This window comes from Trachemys scripta, chromosome 6, assembly GCF_013100865.1.
Source record: "Trachemys scripta elegans isolate TJP31775 chromosome 6, CAS_Tse_1.0, whole genome shotgun sequence".
Lineage (NCBI taxonomy): Eukaryota > Metazoa > Chordata > Testudines > Emydidae > Trachemys > Trachemys scripta.
Genome location: NC_048303.1, coordinates 16,914,667 through 16,935,226, shown reverse-complemented (window position 1 = coordinate 16,935,226; position 20,560 = coordinate 16,914,667). Strand labels below are relative to the sequence as shown.

Sequence of the window (20,560 nt, the reverse complement as noted above, 5' to 3'; positions counted from 1 at the left end):
GATTTCTTTAACCCATGAAATGTAATTTCTTCAAAGCCCATTGAATATCACAAACTATTTTTGTTTAAACACTTTCTTCATGAAAATTCAGTGAGTTTGTTACATTTGTATTCTGCTCCCAGTTAGTGAATGTACTGGATACAAAACACATTTCATTGCTCATTACTTGCATGTTTCTATTACTGTTAAGAAATGATAATACTGTCCTGTGCACTGATTAAGGGCCTTATCCTGCAAGGTGTTGAATACCTGTTGCAAAGTGATGAGCAATTTCAGCTCTCACTGAAGTCAGTGGGAGCTGGAGGTACTCACCTCTCACAAGATCAGACCCTTAATGTATAGTGGTTATATAGTAATATATTATCAAGACAAGTAGTAACTCTCAATGGCACGAGTAAATGGTTTTATTCTTACAAACTCAAAAGATCTGAAAGAATGGGACTTCTCGAGGAATAAGGTACTGTTTTCTATGAAAAAGTAGAACAAGTTGGCCCCTAGTACACTTTCAGCAGTTTCTTATTGTTACCATTTTAAGTGCCAATTTTTCAAGACTTTTTCATTTAAAAAGCACACTAACAAAAAGCCATGCTGTTATATACTGTAGTAGATGGGTAGATTACGGAGATGGGATGTGTAAGCAGCTTGCCTCAGTCTTTTGACTTGGGATCAATATTTTATGAACCTGCAGGCACTGTCCCCGCAGCTGCCATTGGCCATGATTTCTGGCCAATGGGAGCTGCTAAGCCAGCGATCTGGGCGGAGGCAGCGCTCAGAGCTGCTTTGCCACGCCTCCGCCTAGCAGCTGAGCAAGGGGGATGTCGCCGTTTCCAGGGAGCCCTCCAGGAAAGCACTGCCCAGAGCTCGCCTTACCTCATCCCGTGCCCAAACCCCCTGCCCATCCCACACCCAAACTCTGCTGCTTCTGTGGGAGGGGCCACGGGGTGGGTCGCGGTCACCCGAGACTGCCCCAGCAGCGGCTGGTGCATTTGGCGCAGGGACTGCCTGAGCTGTCCCTGAGCCAGGCTCACCGGCCGCTGCAGAAGTCATGGAGGTCACGGAATCCGTGACTTCTGTGACCTCGTGACAAACTCGCAGTCTTAACCAGGGCCCCATTGTGCTACACACTGCATAAACACAGAACAAATATTAGACTTTAGTGAAACTTGCTTAGGAATGCAGTCTTGAGCAGGAGGCATTTGCGGGGCCCACATTCTTGCTACATTTTCATTTGGCTTTGACAGCATAAAGAGTTCATGCCTCTGATTCTTTACACACCTCCTCTGTATCCCACAACTTGCAACTCTATCCCTGCAATGTAAGCAGTAGGCAATAGGGGGTGCATTAGGACTGAACATGTGTAACCTGGTAATGCGTGTGGAGTAGCCCCTTGGCTACTGCCTGGTCCTTGGGATATGCAAGAAATAGACTCACCTATTTAAGAATAAAATCAAGATCAATGAGTTGAATTAGTGACTAACTATGAATTTCCTTGCTTTAGGTTGTTTGTCAGTTCCTTAATGTTATTTTAGTGTAGGTTTTTAGGATTTAACTTCCTTTATATTTTGATGGTACTGTTTAAAAAAAAAATATAATCTCCCCTTGCATTGGCATCGTAAAGTCTCTAGGAACCATTACTGTTTACTGCATGTCAATGTAAGTGCAAAAAGGCTCTTTCATTTAAAACAAAAGAAAACAAAACGTTCTTCCACTAATATTGTGTAAACATCTCTGGCACATTTTAACTGAGTTTGATGCCATTAAAATTATTGGGATTACTACTTCCCTTGATTTTATATCTAGTTTGTGGGCCCTTCTTTAGATCTGATTCAGCGTCACATATCGTTGTTTTGTGTTGCACAAATTACAAATTTAGCTTAAAATCTGCAGGATTTTTCTTACTGTCAGTACTTCACATGTAATACAAAGAATGAAACAGCTCATTGACATGATACTTCCATTACCATTAGATACGATTGTAGTGTAAATCATGCTATGCAAAACCCCATTGAAATAAATGGGATATAATGCATTATGCTTTCTAGACATAAAAGTATGAGAGAAACATAGATAGCTCCAATTCCTGTGCCCAGCTGGACTAACTGGGTTGGATGTCTGTGTGCAGGCAGAAGGAAGAAGAATTATACCTCTGCTTCAGGACACTGTGGCATATCTATGCTGCAGCAGGGAGCCTGCCAGCCTGTGTAGACATACTTGGCTAGCTAGACTCAGGCAAACATGCTAAAAATAGCCATGTAGATGCTCAGGCGGTGTCTTGGGCTCTCAAGCCCACCCGGTTTCTGAGGTCTGAGCTTGGGTGGGTAGCCCAAGCTATGGCCCAAGCTGCAACATCTGTACTGCTATTTTTAGCCCACTCGCTTGAGCTGAGCTAGCAGTAGTCTGTCTATCCAGGGTGGGAGGCTCACTCACAGCAGCAGTTTAGACGTACCCTACTAGAGCTGATCTACAGACGTTGCTAAAGCCCAATAGCCTCTTGGGTCCTTTTGCACTTGCCCCATGGTGGACAATGGCTATTGAATCTGTTTGGCAGCAAATCCACCTACTCTGCCCTCTCTCCCTGCACAGGACTAGTCTCCAATATACACAACGGATGTGCACACCTGTTCTGGCTCCTGGACTCCTGCAATGCACTGCACCCTTTCCACCATTCCAAAATATAATGAGCAGCATGATAAGAAAACCAAAACAATATGAAAAGTAGCAGTTCCACAAAAGGAATAGCAACTGTTCAAACATGAAAGGGGCTGGTTGAATTCTCTTCCCCCCGCCCCGGCATATAACGAAGAGTGGGGCTGTTCTGGTTTTGCTTTCTTAGAGGGAAAAGATGTCAAGGCTGAGAACTTGTATTTTAAATTTAGTCTGATTGAATATTTGAGTAATTTTAATTCATAATCTCTAATAATTAAAATGAAAATCCTGACAGACTGAAACACTGCTATTGTAACATCATCATCATAGAATTTCAGGGCTGGAAGGGACCTCAAGAGGTCATCTAGTCCAACCCCCTGCTCAAAGCAGGACCAATCCCCAGACAGATTTTTGCCCCAGATCCCTAAATGGCCCCCGCAAGGTTTGAGCTCACAACCCTAGGTTTAGCAAGCCAATGCTCAAACCACTGAGCACCATATTGCTTGTGCTGTCCAATAGGTACTGCATTTGAGCCCAGTGGTGGCTCCACATTAGTGGTGAGTTAAATGATTCTTGATGCCTATCTATATAAGGGCCAATCCTGCATTTCCTGTGCACCGAAACTCCAACAGACATCAGAGAAGTATAGAAGTATGTGGGGAATATAGAGTCAGGCCAAAAGTCTCATGATCCTAATGATGATGTAAATTAAACCTTATTATTTGTAAATTAAGAACATATTAATAACATTGTGCATTGTATATTGACCAAATATGAAACTATATGTAAAGTTGAGAAAAAAAATTTTCCATTTCAAACCAAAAAGTTGCTCGTAACTTTCTCCAAAATATACTTTAGGTTTGACATTTATCATGCTTGGTGATTTTTCCCTCTCCTTAATTTGTCATTCTCCTTGGGTGGACCAATCAGCCCATCCTTGAGATGCTCTTGAGACACCCTTTCTTCCATGGCTAGTGAATGCAGAATACAGGAAGAGGAGACAAACATCAGATTTCAAAAAATGTGAGAAAATACATGATGATGAAATAAGAAGTGGATCTGAACCAAAACCCCAGATCTGAGTAGCCCCAAATTCTGAGCTGTTCAAATTCCAACTCAACTCAAATCATATTTTTTTAACTGACCTTCTCTTTGTCATGGACTAAAGCAAAACCAAAATCTAAATATGAAATCTCGGAGTGTTGGAAATCTGGATCTCAATTTTACTGCTTGAGCTCATCTCTAGAAAAATCTGTCAGACATGAAATCAAAATAAACATTGAACTTAAATCATCTATAACAATAGCTGTGCTTCCTTTTTCCTTAGCAGATGGAAAGAGTTGCCTCATGTCTCCTTATTCTGCATACTAAAGACAAGGTGCCCTATCTCTCAGGGCAAAGGAAAATATAGTGGAGAATTAGATGACTTGCATTTATGCTTTGGAAGTTGCTTAAATTTTCTACTTAATTTGATTAATTTTTCAAAGTGCACCATGGAGAGGCAAGTGGCTTCTTTATTGATTGATTGTCAATCCTATGCTGCTCTCTTTCTTACAGTAAAACTAAAATGCTAGCAAATGTAGCTTAAGCAATCATTTAGTTCAGTTTAGATAAGCAATATTTTTGTTTCTTGGGGGGTGTTTATAGAGTATAAAACTGCAGATTCAATGTTTTTGTCAGAAAAGAGGAGCTGCATGTTGTTCGTTCTTTGTTTATAGTTAGTTTGATTGGCATACATTGTGTCAATTAATTGAAAAGATTTTTTTTTAAATTACTTCTGTTAATAATAAAGATGCTTTCTGTACATTATTTTAAAGGCACGGCATGCATCAAAGTTATTTAACACTCTTCTGTAGGTCAGCTACATTTATGAAGCTTTGATTCAATTGTCAGAACATAAAGCCACATAAGGATATATCTTTTGTTACATGTACTCAGTGCTAGAAACGGTTGGCACATTTTAACATTTGGTCCTCTAGGTAGAAAAATTAATCAAATGTCTGACAAGATTTTTTCTTGGTCTGTATTTCAAACTCCCCTCCACCCTTTGCTTACAGCAAATATTACTAACGGGTACTTTTAGTTTTTAAATTATGGACATCAGTACTCCATGCAGTAAAAGACTTGAGCGATTAATGCTACCCTTATGCCTCTTTTGAGTAGTTTTAGCCATGGGGCTTGGCACTGCCACCATTGTCTTTGTGCCAAAAAATATCCGCAGCGGCTGCCGCATTCTAGTACTAGAGGGTTGTCTCGAAAATTCCGCAGTGAATGCGTCGGGTTTCTACATCACTGTAGACTCTCTTTTAAAACATTTTTTTAAAATAATCTTTAGGTTTTACAAACCTTAGTTAGAAAACACACACCACACACTGTTGTGTTAGGGTAACTAAAAACGATACGTAGCGTACAGTAAATGGAGAAATTCAGGAGAAGCTTTTGTATTTGTGATCACAAATAGTTATTTTAAGAGCCTACTCTAGCATATTATCAGCACTCTTGCAAATTTTATTATCTGAAACAAATGTGCCAGTGAATTTTAAGCAGAAAATCAACATCAAGACTGTAGCTAATTTTAAATGGACAGTTTATACAAAAGATATTTTTCCTACAAAATGAAGTGTCATTACAAAAAAAATGTTAATTTCATAATTACAATTGATCGTGAATGTGTGTGTGTGTGTATATATTTAAATGTTTTTTTGATTTTCTGAAAAATTGTGGTTTTGTTCTTAATAGAGAATCAGATTTCTAGCTGTATTTGGGAACAAAAAAAAAAAAAGATGTAATAAAGTTAAGGGCTTACACTATCAGAATGAAATGTTTTCACTCATGATCTCCAAAGCTATCTGTTTGGTGGTAAAAGTGGATGCTACAGATGAAATCTTTACAAGGAGCATAATCCTTAAAAAAAAAAAAAAAGTCAATCTCCTGCTGGCTGCTGTGCTGCTTTGGTACCTCACAGACTTCGACAGAGTCCTGGACGAGTGCCCATTGATGTCATGGAAACACTCAAATTACTGAGAATGATTCATGTCTATGCTGTTCTCTTATCCTCCCCCACACAAATAGAAGTAGATTTTTAACCCTGACAACTTGTAATTTGCAGTGGGTTTATTTTTATATCTGGATAAATATTTTTTAACAACTGAAATTAAGATGAGGCAGCTTGTATCCGATATGATAGTAAAGAAGACGACTGATACCCATGCAACAAATGAGAATTGCTTTCAGAGTTTCTTGTGTTGTGGCTTGTACTTACACACACACGCACACGCACACACACACACACACACACACACACACACACACAACCACCCCCATCATCCCTTTTCAATCCTTAGCATTTTTTGTTTGTACTGACTTTCTGACTTTAAAACAAGTAGCCCTATTGGGGTGATGTGAAGTCACATACATAACTCCAGACACATATCGGCAAGATGTTTTCTCGGTACTGGCCCCAGGATTCAAGATTACAATTTGATTGTCATTTCAGTATTGTTTTTTGGGTTTTTTTTAGGCTTCCTCTGCACTGAATTTGTAGGGATAACAAAATAGATGTTTCATCCCATTTTTATTACCATACAGAAGTCCTTTTGGAAGTTACTAAATATATACAAACAAATTCTGTATATTGTTGGTTAATTTTTGTGAAGTAATGAGTTTATTTAAAAAACAAGCCACAAAAATTCTTAAATTTTTATACCAAGTTTTTATGCTTTTGTTTTTCACTCCAGGGACGAAAGAAAGAATAGAATATGATTACTTTATCCCAAATCTCTCTTACAGGCCAGACCTCATCAATAATATTTCTCAAGAGATATAGAAGCTTTATATATTAAAATAAAAACAGCTGACAAAATGGAATAAAGTATGTATAGGATAATTTTAAGAACCATTAAAACTTACTGCATACATTTTCTGTGTAATAGTCTGACACAACATAGGTATTATCTCTATAAAAATCAGAAAAACTGCTAAATTATGTCTTGTTCAATTGACTGAAAATGAGATTTAGTAATAGTTTAAACTGCCATTCAACACTTGTCTTCAAGAAACACAATTTTGTCTTCTTAGTCCACTTGTTCTTTTTTTCCCAACACAAAATGCTGACAAAACTACAAGCTTTGCTTGATCAATGGATATGTTTGTTATTACTACAGCATGATGTTCCAAATAAAGAAATGTTTTTGTCAGGAAACTATTTTGTAATGAATGTGTCCTTGGTAGTGATATTGAATAAATGATTCACTTTGAATTGGTAATGTAGTGTGTATAGCCAGTTATTACAATTTATTATAGGTTTGATTGGGAAACAATCTGAACCTTAGATCTGGGTTCCCAGGTGTTGTTGACATTAATATAAGTTGCATGTGTAACATCTGGCCCTTAGTAGCAAGTATTGTATGTGGCATTTTCTATGTTCCTATCTGTAATAAGAGCTTCAGAATTATCAACAGTGCCCTTAGTGATCTTTGATTTGTTCTTGTACATTTTGTCTGATAATCATCCTACCATCCCCCTGTCATTATCCTCACCAACTCACGGGCCCTTTATGCTAGTATGTTTTGTACCAACCTTCCTGATTGTTCTTTGTTCCACTTGGACATTGTTTAGTGATATCCAGCTACAACTTAGCGTTCTGCAGCAACTGTCTCTTTCCTGATCAATTTTGTACAAGACCAGTCTTTCAGTTTATAAAGGATCTTTATTTTACTTTTAAATATGGCATACCTGTAGCCAGTGCTATAGCTCGGCTATTGGATCTGTGTTTTAAGGGCCTACTGAAAAAAATTAGGTACTTAGGGTTGGCATAGAGGCTTGGCATTCACTGGGCCTCTGTTCAAGTCCCAGCACTGCTGGTGCAGTCGGAACTTTGGTGGAGAATGGCAAATTTCCAACCAAATTTCTCTTTCCCAGGTGTAAATTCCATCATCACGTTGATCATGAGGGAATTTACTCTTGGGAAAGAGAGTAAAAAGCAGAATCCTGAACAGTTTCTTTGTTAAATTCGCCATCTGGAGAGCCTATGATTGATTAGCTCTGCCCTCACCAGTGAGTGTCAGTGTAATCAATGGGAATTACTATGTGGGGGTCACATTATAGGTAGCCTGCCTGCTGTGTAAATAAAAAAAAAAATAGTTCAGCTTTTGAGTGAGAGATGGGGAACAAAAAAAAGGGGGTACCGTTGATAAGGGGGTGAGAAGTCTGTTTCTATAAAGAAATGGTAGAATCCCTTTAAATTACAGTTTTAGGAAGTGTGTGGAGCAGTATGGCTAAGAATAGGAAGCTTATTTCCACGTAATCATACCCAGAATAAAGTGTTAATCCCTTTCTGTTGCCTACGTACAGTATGTGGTCAGAAGTGCCTGTTTTACTTATGCAAACACCGATATGGGTATGTAGGTTAATTTCATATGAAATATATAGAGAAGATACATACATTTTGTAACATTTACACACCTATTTATTTTTTATTGACAGGTAAAACCGAAAGGGGGTCATATTCATCATATGGAAGAGACTCAAATTTACAGGGTTGCCACCAGGTAAGTGGTAATCTAGGCAGTGGAAAGGTAGCGATAAATAGCCTGATAAATTAGCTTTGTTTTGTAAAGTTGATTATCCGTTTTGGAGCTTGTCTCCATGATACACAAAACTGTTTGCAAACAGGTATTTCTCAAAAATAATCTTTATCTGCAAATGTGTGTAATACAACTTCTGTCTGAGCTGTTTTAGTGGAGATACAGTTACTGGTTTCTATTAGTATTTAAGTCAACCTACTAGTATCTCTTAGGCCATTGTCAACTATTGATTACTGTCCTTTGAAACAATGTTGTACTGTTTCAGCATAACAGTTCCTTCCTAATGGCACAATTTAAGACATTATAAAAGTGGAAACACACCGCAGAGCATGTGTCAAACCCTGGTTTTGGATGGCTATTGCAATAAATTATAGTTTTCACAGAGTCTGTATGATGTTGTGTGAAAACAGGGTTGTACTGAGGGATAAAAATGTCTGTGAAAATATGATTTGTTGTCCCTTTTTGTTTCTGAATTGTTTTTGGCTGGAAGTCAAGGCCAGCAGGCTAACAGCAAAGCCGTCTCAAGGGAAGCATGCGTGAGCTAGAAAAATAAGAGTAGTTTAATTAAATAATAAAATGCCAATGTAATACAAAGGTATAGCATGTGTGTGTTTGTGCCTCTGTGCACTCTGCATTTGCATACTTTTAACTCTCCAGAGAGAGTCTGAGTCTAAAAATACTATCAATAGCCAAAAGTCTAAGCTTTGTTTCAAGACAATTGATTTTTTAAAAAGATGCTTTCTTTTTAATTTCAGTAGCAGTATTAATCACATGTTTAAATTCATTTTGTTTTCTGAACAGTGCTAAGCTTCCTTTCCTTTTTATAAGTGCACTAGTTTCTTACTTTGGAAAAGTATTGAAAGAAGTTAATAACCCTTTTTAAAATTCAAAGCTTTATACTTTTTTAATTCTGCCACACACACAAAAAGCATATTATTTCCCTAATGGAAAGGGGAATACTTGCTCCCTTCATATGGCCATGTTCTTTAATAATTCTTTAATAATACAGGGAAACAATATACTTTAAATTAAAGAAAAACATGTTTAATTTAGCATAGAAAAAAGGTAAGCAGCCCCAGTAATTAAACAGAAGTTTGCCTTCAAAGTGCACACACGTATCTTTACTATATCTTGTAAAGCTGACGTTCCACTCCCTTCCCTACATCTGTTAGCTATTTCAAGTTTTGACTCTCCGGCATACTCAGATATGCCATCAGCTCCATCCAGTTCTGCAGCTAAAGATTTGTTGAGATGAGACCAACTGTGGCTGGGTCAGGGACTGAGTACTGCACATGTTATAAAGCGCAGTTCATCCCTGTTTATTTGGAAAGAATTCCACAGGAAAGAAATTTGCAGCCATTCCAGTGTAACGGAAATATCTTTGGAATGTGAGTGCAAACGTTCAGTGCAGATAGCTTGGGCAAGGAGCCTCTCAGTGCTATGTCTAGTGTAAAGCTTTCAATTCCTGTAGAAGGTCTGTTCCGAGGTATCTGGTTTCGGAGGGCCAAGGCAGAGGTCATTAGAGTTTTGGGGAGAAGGAGGTTGACAGCATGCTTCCCTTTTGCAGATGGTGATTGAACAGGCTATTTTCAGTGGGGGCCCCTTTTGTTGGCCAATGAGACAATAGTCTTGCTTGTCCCTGCTTCTTTTCTTACTGATAGGAATTGGCATGATTCCTTACAGCCATCAAGATTTCCTCTGCTGAGTAAGAGGCCTCTTCACTTGAGAAATCATCATTCAAAGTGGTTGAGTTTTTCAATGCTTTATGTACAAAATAACGTATACTGGGCTTAAATTGGAAAGGGATAATTAGGGAATACTTTTTTCCACGTTTAGAGCAAAACTATAACATTTTAAATACTACACAGAGCAGACAGAAAGGATAGGGATTCCTCCTTGTACATGTTTACCAATCCAGCCATGAACATATACGCATATTTATACACTTACCTGCAAATATCTATTTGATTATGGACACTACTATAGACTTTAAAAATCTGAGCCTTAATGTATTTGAAATAAATTACAGAATTATTGAAGTTCTCACAATACATAGATAAATGCAGAAAATTTTAGGGTAAAACTTATAATTCCATCATTGTCTCAATTGAAACAACTATGTTAGTTCTATATTCATTTTAGAATTCAGTTCAGTATAGTTCTTCTTTTAAAATCCCTTCATATTTAGACCTGGTCTGTTTCTATTACCCGCCCACATCCCTGCACTCATTTACCATTGATTTGATCACATGCTTTCTCTGTCCATATTGTCTTATCACTCGTGGTGCAAGAGTCTTCTTCACAGCTTAGCCACCTTCCTGTTTCTTTCCTTCTCACTAACTCACTGTATCATTTCAACTCTCATCTGAAAATATACATTTTCCCTTTGATTATATTTTTTAATTTCTCTTTCACTCTGTTATTATTGAGCTCTATCTCACAGTACATACAGTAATGTGAGAAATATTTTAGGGCTCTAGAAAGACACAATACCAAAAAAAGTTGTGTTAAGTCTTCCTTAATACCCTGTATGAAGAGTTGTGCTGCAATCCCTATATTCACTGAAGTGATTTAAGGATGACTGATGAGCACAGATCAGTCTATTCTTGAATCTGGAGCCAAAAAGGCCAACCTCAGAAACTAAGAGCTCCTATAGAAACTCCAGGAGACACTTTGCCAGAAGCAGGTGCATATATTATTACTTACTCTATGGTCCTGCTTAGGAGGCCCAGCTGAGATGGATGCTCCATTGTGCCAGATATAGTAAAAACACACAGTGAGACACTGTCCCTGCCCTGAAGAGTTTACAATGTAAATTGGCAAAGGGTGGGGAAAAGGATGTTTGATAGATGAGGAGTTTAGGCACAGAGGGATTAAGTAGTTTGTCCAAGGTCACACAGGAAGGCTGTCACAGAGCCACCAACTGGCCCAAGATCTCCTGAGTCCTAGATTCATGCCTTAATCACCTGACCATGCTTATTCTCAACGAGTGTCAGAGTGCTTTTAGCACGTGATTCCTTAGCAACTTCTTTTGACAGAGTGACCAATCAGCAAGCAGATGAAACCCTTAAAGATGAACTGCCTGTTGCGTGTTGTGAACAGAATGGCCACCTGGGAGAAACAGGAAGCAGAATTCCTCTATTTTCTTACTAAAGAATATATTGCACTGGGTAGATGGTGACTCATAGACAAAATAGACCTGCCACTGATTATTAGTTTCCCTCTTAGCTGACAGAGAGAGAGACCCCTGGAGTGTCCCATTCCTTTTTGTCTGTGGTTCATCTGGGGAAGGACAGTTTTAGAGTGCCTATTGAGTGAATTCTGTTGCCCAGTTATTTATAAAGAGACAGACCACTTCCATGCATCATGGCCAGAGTTCTCAACATGTGACCCAAAAAAGAAACCACTGAGCCCCCTTAGTTCCTCTGTCATATACCACTTGAGCTGGTATAAATAGCTATTGTCAGACTGCTGGAAAGGGTAGATGGATTATTTCACTATATCACTGTCTCTGTGATGGTCCTGGTCATTGCAAGATAACTGATTCAAGTATTTTCCTGAATGGGGTTATTAACTGAAGTCCTCATGGATCGTGGGACCAACTGGGCTTACTTGGAGTTGAGTTAGCGTGCACATCATTCCATCCTTGTTAATTAGTTTAACTGCAACCTTAAGACGATGTTCTGGAAATGTGTAGAGACTGAATACAAAAAGGATTCAGCTAGGTTGTTACCATGCTAGTCTTTTGTAGTACCCACTGTTCCTTAGGCTTCCCAGGTTTCTCACTTATAAGAATTTGACTTGAGCTCAACAAATATTGGAAAAAAACATTACAAGAATCAGGCCAAGTATGGGAATTCCAAACATGGGTAGACATCATGCAAGGTGATAACGAGAGCAGGTAAAGTAAATCACCAATGCTCAAACAGGAAGGAGAAAAATATCTACCCTATGAACCTGTTAGAATCCTGGCAGGTACAAGAATGACAGTTGGTTAATCTTAAGGATAGACCATTAGATTTAGGCTTCCAGATAATAGAACTGTCAGGGTTCCCTCCCCACTCTAAGCTCTAGTGTACAGGTGTGGGGACCCGGATTTCCCCTCTAGGCAAAACTTGAAAGTTACAAAAACAGGGATAAACCTCCCTCTTAGCACAGGGAAATTTCACAAGCTAAAACAAAAGATAATCTAATGCATTTCCTTCCTATTACTTACAATTTGTAATCTTAGAGGCCTTTAGTTCAGGTATGGCTTTGGAAAATGTATTTTCCCTGCCCTGATTCCTCGCTGACCCGGAGACAACACAAAGGAACACAAAACAGAAAACCTTCCCCCACAGATTTAAAAGTATCTTCTCCCCTCATTGGTCCTTTTGGTCAGGTGCCAACCAGGTTACTTGAGCCTCTTAACCCTTTACAGGTAAAGGAGGGATTTTATGCTACCTTTAGCTGTATGTTTATGACAAGAACTATCAGGAACCATTAAAGTATCAATAGTTGAGGACTAGGAGCAATCTAGAAACCTATTGGAAGCTTTCAGGGATGTGTTTTTGTTCGTATTGGGAAGATGTCACTTACTGTCCCATCACATCTAAGGTAAAACCTGAATACCAGAGACAGTTTGGGAGTAATAGCATATACAGTACAGCACATGCTAAAACTTGGGTTTATCACCAAATCCTGAGTGACTGGTATCGTCACATGCCCCTTCTTGCTAAACCTGAGAGGAGTGTGCAGATTTGTGTTGACTTATGATCCATATCTAGTGCTCTGTATAGGCGAGTTCCTGGACCAAGTAGGATAGCAACATTAGACTTGCTATCCTATTAATTTTGTCCTAAAGAAAACTTTCTCCACCTAAACAGCAGCAGCCAAGGCCTGGACTCTCCATTCCTTCACCCAATTGACATTAGCGAGATGTAAACTCTACTACACAGTACCCTATTTACCTCAAGGTGATTTTTAGTTCAAAGACTAGGACCTACTCCTGCTGTCCTTGAAGACAAAACAAAACTTCAGTGGGAACAGGAACAGCAGGCCCCTTGTGGGAATCATTCAATTCCATTAAAGATGAAAAAATCTACGAAACTGGCATGATTGTGACCAAGTCAATTCTCAAATATTAGGTGGAATCCCAGCTCCACTGAAACTCCCATTGCTTTCAATGGGACCAGGAATTCACCCATTGTCTTAATGCTGTCCTGCTTACCATTTCCACCAAATGGGGATTTTTAGTATGTTGGTATAAGGAGAGGTTATAGAATTTATTGATCTAACAGTAATGCTTCTTGTTTTTTGGATAGCTAATGTTTTACACAAGGTAGAACAATACGCCTAGTTCCTGACCCAAAGCGTTTAGTCTAAATCAGCACTTAATAAACTCAGTTTAAACAGCTGCAGGTATAAAAGAGTTATGTGAAATGATTGTGACATAGAATCAAATCTTAAAAATAGTTTGTTTTATCAACAGCTTTAATAAGGGGGCTTAATTCACTGTGATGTCACTGATACGTCTCCAGAGGAAACCGAAGCATGTTCTAGTGGGTCTATGAATCAGGATATCTGGGTTCTGTTTATGACTGCCACCAATTTACTGTGTGTGACCATAGATGAATCATTTCATCATTTTGTGCCTCAGCTTCCCATCTGTCAGATGAGGATGGGATGTTTTCTTAATTCAGCAATATTTACAAAACACTGAGATCCTTGGATGGAAGGTGCTGTGGATGTGCAAAATATTATCATTAGACTCATAGTATCGTATGCTGTGTAGAGTAGTATGGATCCATTAATCAGCTGATAGTTGATGTGACTGACTATTATATTATGTCAGTGGTGATTTGTGAATAGTCTGGAGCCACTGAGATGTGATAAGCAAAAGTTAATAAAAAATCATGAATGAAGAAAGAGCATTAAAGCACTAATGTAAAAACAGCCTGGTATTTCAGAATTACCCCCTAAATTTCCAAAGTAGCATATGGATTGTAGCAGCATGATTCCTACAGGCATTAATGGAAGTCACAGTGCTTTGAAAATTTAGGGCTGTCTTTTAGCAGATGCACAGTAGCTGATACTCAGTTTTTAACAATTTTAATTAAAAATAAAACAATCCAAAGGTGACTAGTTGTTATTACTAGACTTTGGGGGGAAAAGGTGGCTAAATTCTGGCCTTGAATGTGCTGCTGTCTTTGATGTTTACGAAATGCTCATTGAAGCCATTTGGAGACTCACCCACCTCTGAGGACTGAAACTGGTTCTGGTAAAATATTGTATAGTTCAGGGGTTCTCAAACTGCGGATCAGGACCCCTCAGGGGGTCACAAGGTTATTACATGGGGGGGTCGCAAGCTGTCAGCTTCCACCTCAAACCCAGCTTTGCATCCAGCATTTATAATAGTGTTAAATATATAAAAAAGTATTTTTAATTTAGAAGGGGGGTCGCACTCAGAGGCTAGCTATGTGAAAGGGGTCACCACTACAAAAGTTTGAGAACCACTAGTATACCTCTACCCCGCTATAACGCTGTCCTCGGGAGCCAAAAAATCTTACCGCATTATAGGTGAAACCGTGTTATATCGAACTTGCTTTGATCCACTGGAGCGTGCAGCCCCGCCCCACTGGAGCACTGCTTTACCATGTTATATCCGAATTCATGTTATATCGGGTCGCATTATATCGGGGTAGAGGTGTATAGTTGGAATACAAGATAAAATGCTAAATTAGCCTATTTTATATTTTTATTCTCCTCTAAACTAAAAAGTTTCAAAACTAATTATAACTAAATTAAATCCAAAATGAGAACATATCTGCCAAGCTTCAGCCTGTTGCAAGATTTTGTCACAGAGAAAAAGGTTTATAAATGGTAAGTCTGACAGGACATGAAAGGTGAACAGAAATGACCTTTTCTTTAGGATCAGTACAAATGAACATTATTAGAAGCGTTTCATCATAAAAACAGCTTCTTCCTTTTTACTGTTTTTGTGGGTACCAAAGGACAGGCCTACAACACCTAAACTTTCTGCTTTGCTGAGACATTCCGTCTTTCACTGAGATGATTACATTAGTAGCACTTGAAATCAGCACCAGAATCCTGATCAAAAAGCGGCAAATGTAGAAATCCTGAAAAGTGAGATGCCATGAAGCCTCTTTTAGCCCCCTCTCCCCTTCTCCGGCCTTGTCCCTATGCACAGACTGTGTCTTTCTCCATACATACAATTTTGCTTTGATCTGTCAGTACAGGTCCCCGCACTTGGGATTTGCCTGCAGAAATCCACTCAGGTCCAGAACCTTCCAGAAAGCTCTGACTGTTGGTGGAGCAATTCTCCTGTGCCTGAAGCCATGGAATGCTCCCTGTGAGGCTGTTTACAGCGGCCTGTGCCCTCCCTCCCCTCCTGCCCCCCAATTTCTTCCAGTTGCCAGAGCAGCAAGTCAGAACTTGTTCTCCACTTTATTGAATAGCTCATAAATGCTCATGAATAGCTAGAGTGGACTTCCAGGTGGTGCAAGAAAAGAGGAAGGAGAAGAAACTATGTATGCCTGAAAGTGCACTCTTTTGCCGCCTGTTGTGTCTCACTGACAGGAGGTGAAGATGGGGCAGAGAATGAGTGCAGGCAAGGCTAGAAAGGAGAGGTTTGGGTGGTAAAAGATGAAGGGTAGAGAACCCTGTGCAGAGCAGAACAGAGTAGAAACTGAAAAAGGACAGAACAGGTAGAGTCTAAAATCGGGCAGACAGATTGAGGGGAGGCTGATGTAGAAGCAGGGGCAGTGCAGGAGGTTCACTCACCTCCTGCCCTCCCCAGTCTTTTCCAGGTTCATTTTTCCCCTCGGCTGTCTCCAACTTCCCAGGTCTGCCTTGCCTGAGCTGGCCCTACTTTCCTTATCCCCCTCCACTCCCTGCACCTTTCTTTTGAGGGACGCAAAAGATAAGGGACAGATGCAGAGGAGGAAATAGTGTCTTCTCACATCGATGAGACATACCACATCGGGAACTACATAAAACTTCGGCTACCTGAATCTCCGCTACATGAACACTGTACCCCCAAAGCCCTGTCCCAACTTCTGCAGATCTCGTTTTCTCGCTACCACAAGACTGTATCTTCATCCTTTCAGTCCATCTTGGAGGCTGGGTAGCTAGCAAATATGATATTTCCTTCCTGATTGCATAGTGTGGGAGCTGGACAGCAGGAAGCATCTTTTGAATTTCCTCATACTACTTGCATAGGGGATTTGATCTTCACTGACAAGGCTTCTGCAACTGGAGCAGACTTGTGTGGAGGCGCACAAAGGCACTGCTCTCCTCCCTTGTGCAGATGACTGTGTGTGGGAAGGGAAAAACATGTTTTCTCCTCCACAATAGCCTCATAAATGCATCCATTGCAGGCTCTGATGGCCCCTTAAGTCATTTCCTGTGCAACAGGGTTCTATGACAGTGTGTTGCATCCCTCCTAGTGTTTTACAAATAGACCCAAACACAGCCTTTTAAATAAAAAATAAAAATTGTTGCTTCCTCAGCATAACAGAGTAAATGTATGGAATGTGCTTATAAAAATAGCAAAAATATTGCTAACAACTCCTTAAAGTAAATATTCTAGAAGTGAAGTGCAATATTTGTGGGAAATTTCAGTGTTAAACACATATAGAGTAATTCAGCCCAGCAGTTTGACCCCCTGTGTATCCTTTGTATCCAATGAGTGTGTAAATTCTTGCATAATAAGCAGTGTTCTCGTGCTGACGAGGAAATGGGTAGCAATACTATTCACCTAGTTTCTTCGAGTGTAGGTCCTGAGACTTCTCTTTTCCACTGTGACTTATTTAATTGTTTCAACATTTCTAATAATTTGTAAAGGAGCCCATTAAACATAGGAGGAGGGAGGCCATAGGGGAATTTTTTATGTGATGCCTACTTTTAAGAGTGTTTTCTTTAGTCTGCCCTCCAGCGTGAGATTTAGACAGATGCATATTGTAAAAGCAGATTTCTGTTTTAAGTCACTAAAGAATTACTCTGTCTATTATTAGAACGTTATCTCTGATACCATTACGCAGGGGCTTCATGCAGCCAAAAGACCCCACAAATGCATGCCTGAATCTTGTCCATGCATTCAAATGCCTTTTCTTTCCCCTGAATTGGTCAGGAGTGTGTTTTCAGCATCTTGTGAGTTGCTATTGTTTTGTTCTGTTTGTTTTGGTTTGGTTTTGATGGACTGAACTCCTGTTCATACTAAACAATAAAGTAATAGAAATGACAACACTTCATCAGTGAGTGTGGCAACAAACACTGTGTGTGTCTATATGTGAACAGCGCTATCTGCTTCTAATTTGTATTTTCTTCATGAACATCAGGGCATGGAATCTTTCAGTTTTATTGGTATTGTATACAAGTTATTAAATTTCATCTCTGTAATACACCTGCAGTAAAATAACAAAACATTACTGCACTTAAGGAACATGTGTGTGTGTTACAATGTTCCACCCCTCTACAAACAGCTGCTTACAGATTTCAAGATCCATTGTATAAATTCCCTAGAGCCCACCTCTAATAATCGGGACACATCTGCCATTGCAGTATTATAGGCATATGTAGTTTTATTGAAACTATACCTGTATATAAAAAATTAAATAACTCCTACCTCAATTAAATTGGCAGGCTACCTTTTGTGAAGATCAAATTGCAGACCTCCTGAGACAGAGTGAGGTTCATTTCATTCTTCTATTACAAATTACTAAGTATGTTTTTTGATTGGTCAAATAACTAGATTTCTTTACACTTTGATGGCAAGAGTCCTTTATCTATTATAAATTCTTCTTTGTTTTCTTCCCATATAAAAACATGCAAATGGTATATTAAGATGACAGAAAAGATATCTAGCAAAACAAAGGAATTCAAGGTTAAGGCTCACACAATATCTGCTCTTACCCCACATTTTTGTGTCCAGATAGAAAAGTGTGAATGCCTTCAAAGAATACTGAAGAATTTTTTGTGACTACACAAACACACCAGTTTGTTGACTAGGCAGTGTGTTTATGCAGGATACACTAGTGTCTGACTCCATATGAAATCAGTTATAAAAACTAAAGTTGTATTGGATTTTAAAAGTGTAATTCTGTTAAAGAGACAACTGAATCCAGTCATGGCCATTGTGTCCAATGTTCCTACTCAACTGTCACAATTTCACTTACTACTTATTCATATAACACCACAAAACATTTGTGACTTCCTCAGCATAACAGGGTAGGTGTATGGAATGTGCTTACAGAAACAGCAAAAATATTGCTAACAATTCTCTAAAATATTTATTCTGGAAGTGAAGTGAAATATTTGTGGGCAATTTCTGTGGTAAACACATGTAGAGTAACTCAGCCTAGTAGTCTGACCCCTCCACCCCACCCCACCCCACCCCATGCCTTTTGTTCTAAAGACATGTGCCTGTCTCAAGGACTTTAAATCTATATACAGTGAATGAAATCCCCACCCCATTGATGCCAATGGCAAAACTTTCATTGAGTTGAGTGGAGCCAGGATTTTGGTCAGTAAGTTTTGCAAAAAAGTTTATAGTTCAGGTATAGTTGCCACCTGTCACAGTTTTTGCTGAATTGTCTCACTTTGGAAAGCAGAAGTGTTACTCTAGGTCCTGAAATCAGTTCCAGTGCCCATGAAACACCCTGTGACCATGGTTATATTGTGGTTTGACCTATGTAGTAACACTAATTTAATAACCTAAGTAAAAGTTTTCTTGTCAGACAAACTTATAAAAGTGACAAACTTAAGTTCAGGTGTCTGTGTGGCTTATTTAGTAGGAGTTCTCCTGAATCTTAGCTAGAAAGGCAAAAGTTCATAGTCTGCTCCATAACTGGAGAAATGCTGAAATGTAACACTGAAGTTCAGTTATAAAGGGAAATGCTCTACTTTTTGAAGTGCAGTCTTTTGGATCAGATGTTAAACCATAAAAGCTCCCCAAGCACTGTCCAAAAACTGATATCCTGGACACCAAATAATATGGCTGCTTATAATGTCCAGCAGTAGGTGTGTACTATGGTTGAGTGCCAATGGCTGCTCCATTTGCTGCTGCAGTCATTGTATATTATATTATATATTATATTGTATATTGATTTGATGCTTTGAGATACCTTGAATGTGAAAGATGCTACAAAAAAAATGAAGCTATATTTGTGCCTGCAGTCATACCACGTTATATTGTGATCTTGTCATAGCTCCTAAGCTCAGCAGGGTCATGAAAAGCCACGGTGCTATAAGAAGTAATTCTGGCAATTATCGGAGTCCGAATTGTATGCCCCAAACAGACAAGTATAGCATATGGGGATGCTGTCTTTTGGATGAAATGTAAAAATCAATGCTCTAACTACTCTTGCTTATTAAAGATCATCTGGCTTTTAAATGTTCTTTCTTCAAGAGTAGGTGTATAAATCCTGTTATACTAGCAAAATCCAAACTGGATGTTTGGTCTTTGTGCACGTCACCAGCCAGTCTTTGGCACTTCTTCAGTGGAAGACTGCAGTCTTCTCCATGCCCTTGACTGTGTACACAGGGAGCTAGTTACCAAGTTCTTTCTCTGACTCCTTTAATAAGCCAGAGATCTTTGTTCCCTCTAACTGGGCCAACTGGCTACATCAGGTACCAGTTCAGATTAGTTGCAACAAAGTTAGATTTAATTGGCACTATTACTGAAATATTGCTTTTTAACAGTAAGGCAATTTTTAAAATAATGATTACTGCTAAACAATGTAATATTCGCTGAAAGCATCAGTTTTCCTCCAATTTCCACCAACTCCCCATTGTCATCTTTTTGGTATTTAGCACATCCTGGCACATTGCCCGTTTCCAACAGACCATTTCAGATAGTTTCTCTCCCACATAGAAGTAATACTGTTCTGCCACCATCTAAGGATATGTCTTCACTAGCAACGTTAAAGCGCCACCACGGTTTTTAACGTGGCTGTGTAGTCATGGCACCAGCGAGCGCTGTAAAAAGACCATCCCCACGAGGGGAGTAACTACCAGCGCTGAGAGCACGGCTCTCAGTGCTGGTGCACTGTCTACACTGCCACTTTACAGCGCTGAAACTTGCATCGCTCAGGGGTGTGTTTTTTCCCACCCCTGAGCGAGAAAGTTTTAGCGCTGTAAAGTGGCAGTGTACACAAGGCCTAAGTCTAATGTGAATTACCTGCTGTTTTGCAGAGAGGATGAATATATATAGCAGCTTTAGTCAAACATAATTATCATGTAAAAGGAGGTGTAGGACCTTCACATTCAGCGCATTTTAAGATGGGGAAAAAAGTTTTTTAAGAAACACAGGTAAAGAACACTAACTATTA

The 20,560-nt window shown here is 39.2% G+C and overlaps 1 protein-coding gene across 17 annotated transcripts in view; it reads left to right on the top strand.

Annotated features, from left to right (window-relative positions):
* The window catches only part of TCF4 (transcription factor 4), a 318,541-nt gene that overhangs the window by 156,906 nt on the left and 141,075 nt on the right, over positions 1–20,560 (top strand). For all 17 annotated transcript variants that reach the window (XM_034773372.1, XM_034773378.1, XM_034773380.1 and 14 more), the window contains one exon: positions 8,131–8,195. In XM_034773372.1, the coding sequence (XP_034629263.1) occupies positions 8,131–8,195 (65 nt within the window). The remainder of the gene's footprint in view (positions 1–8,130; positions 8,196–20,560) is intronic.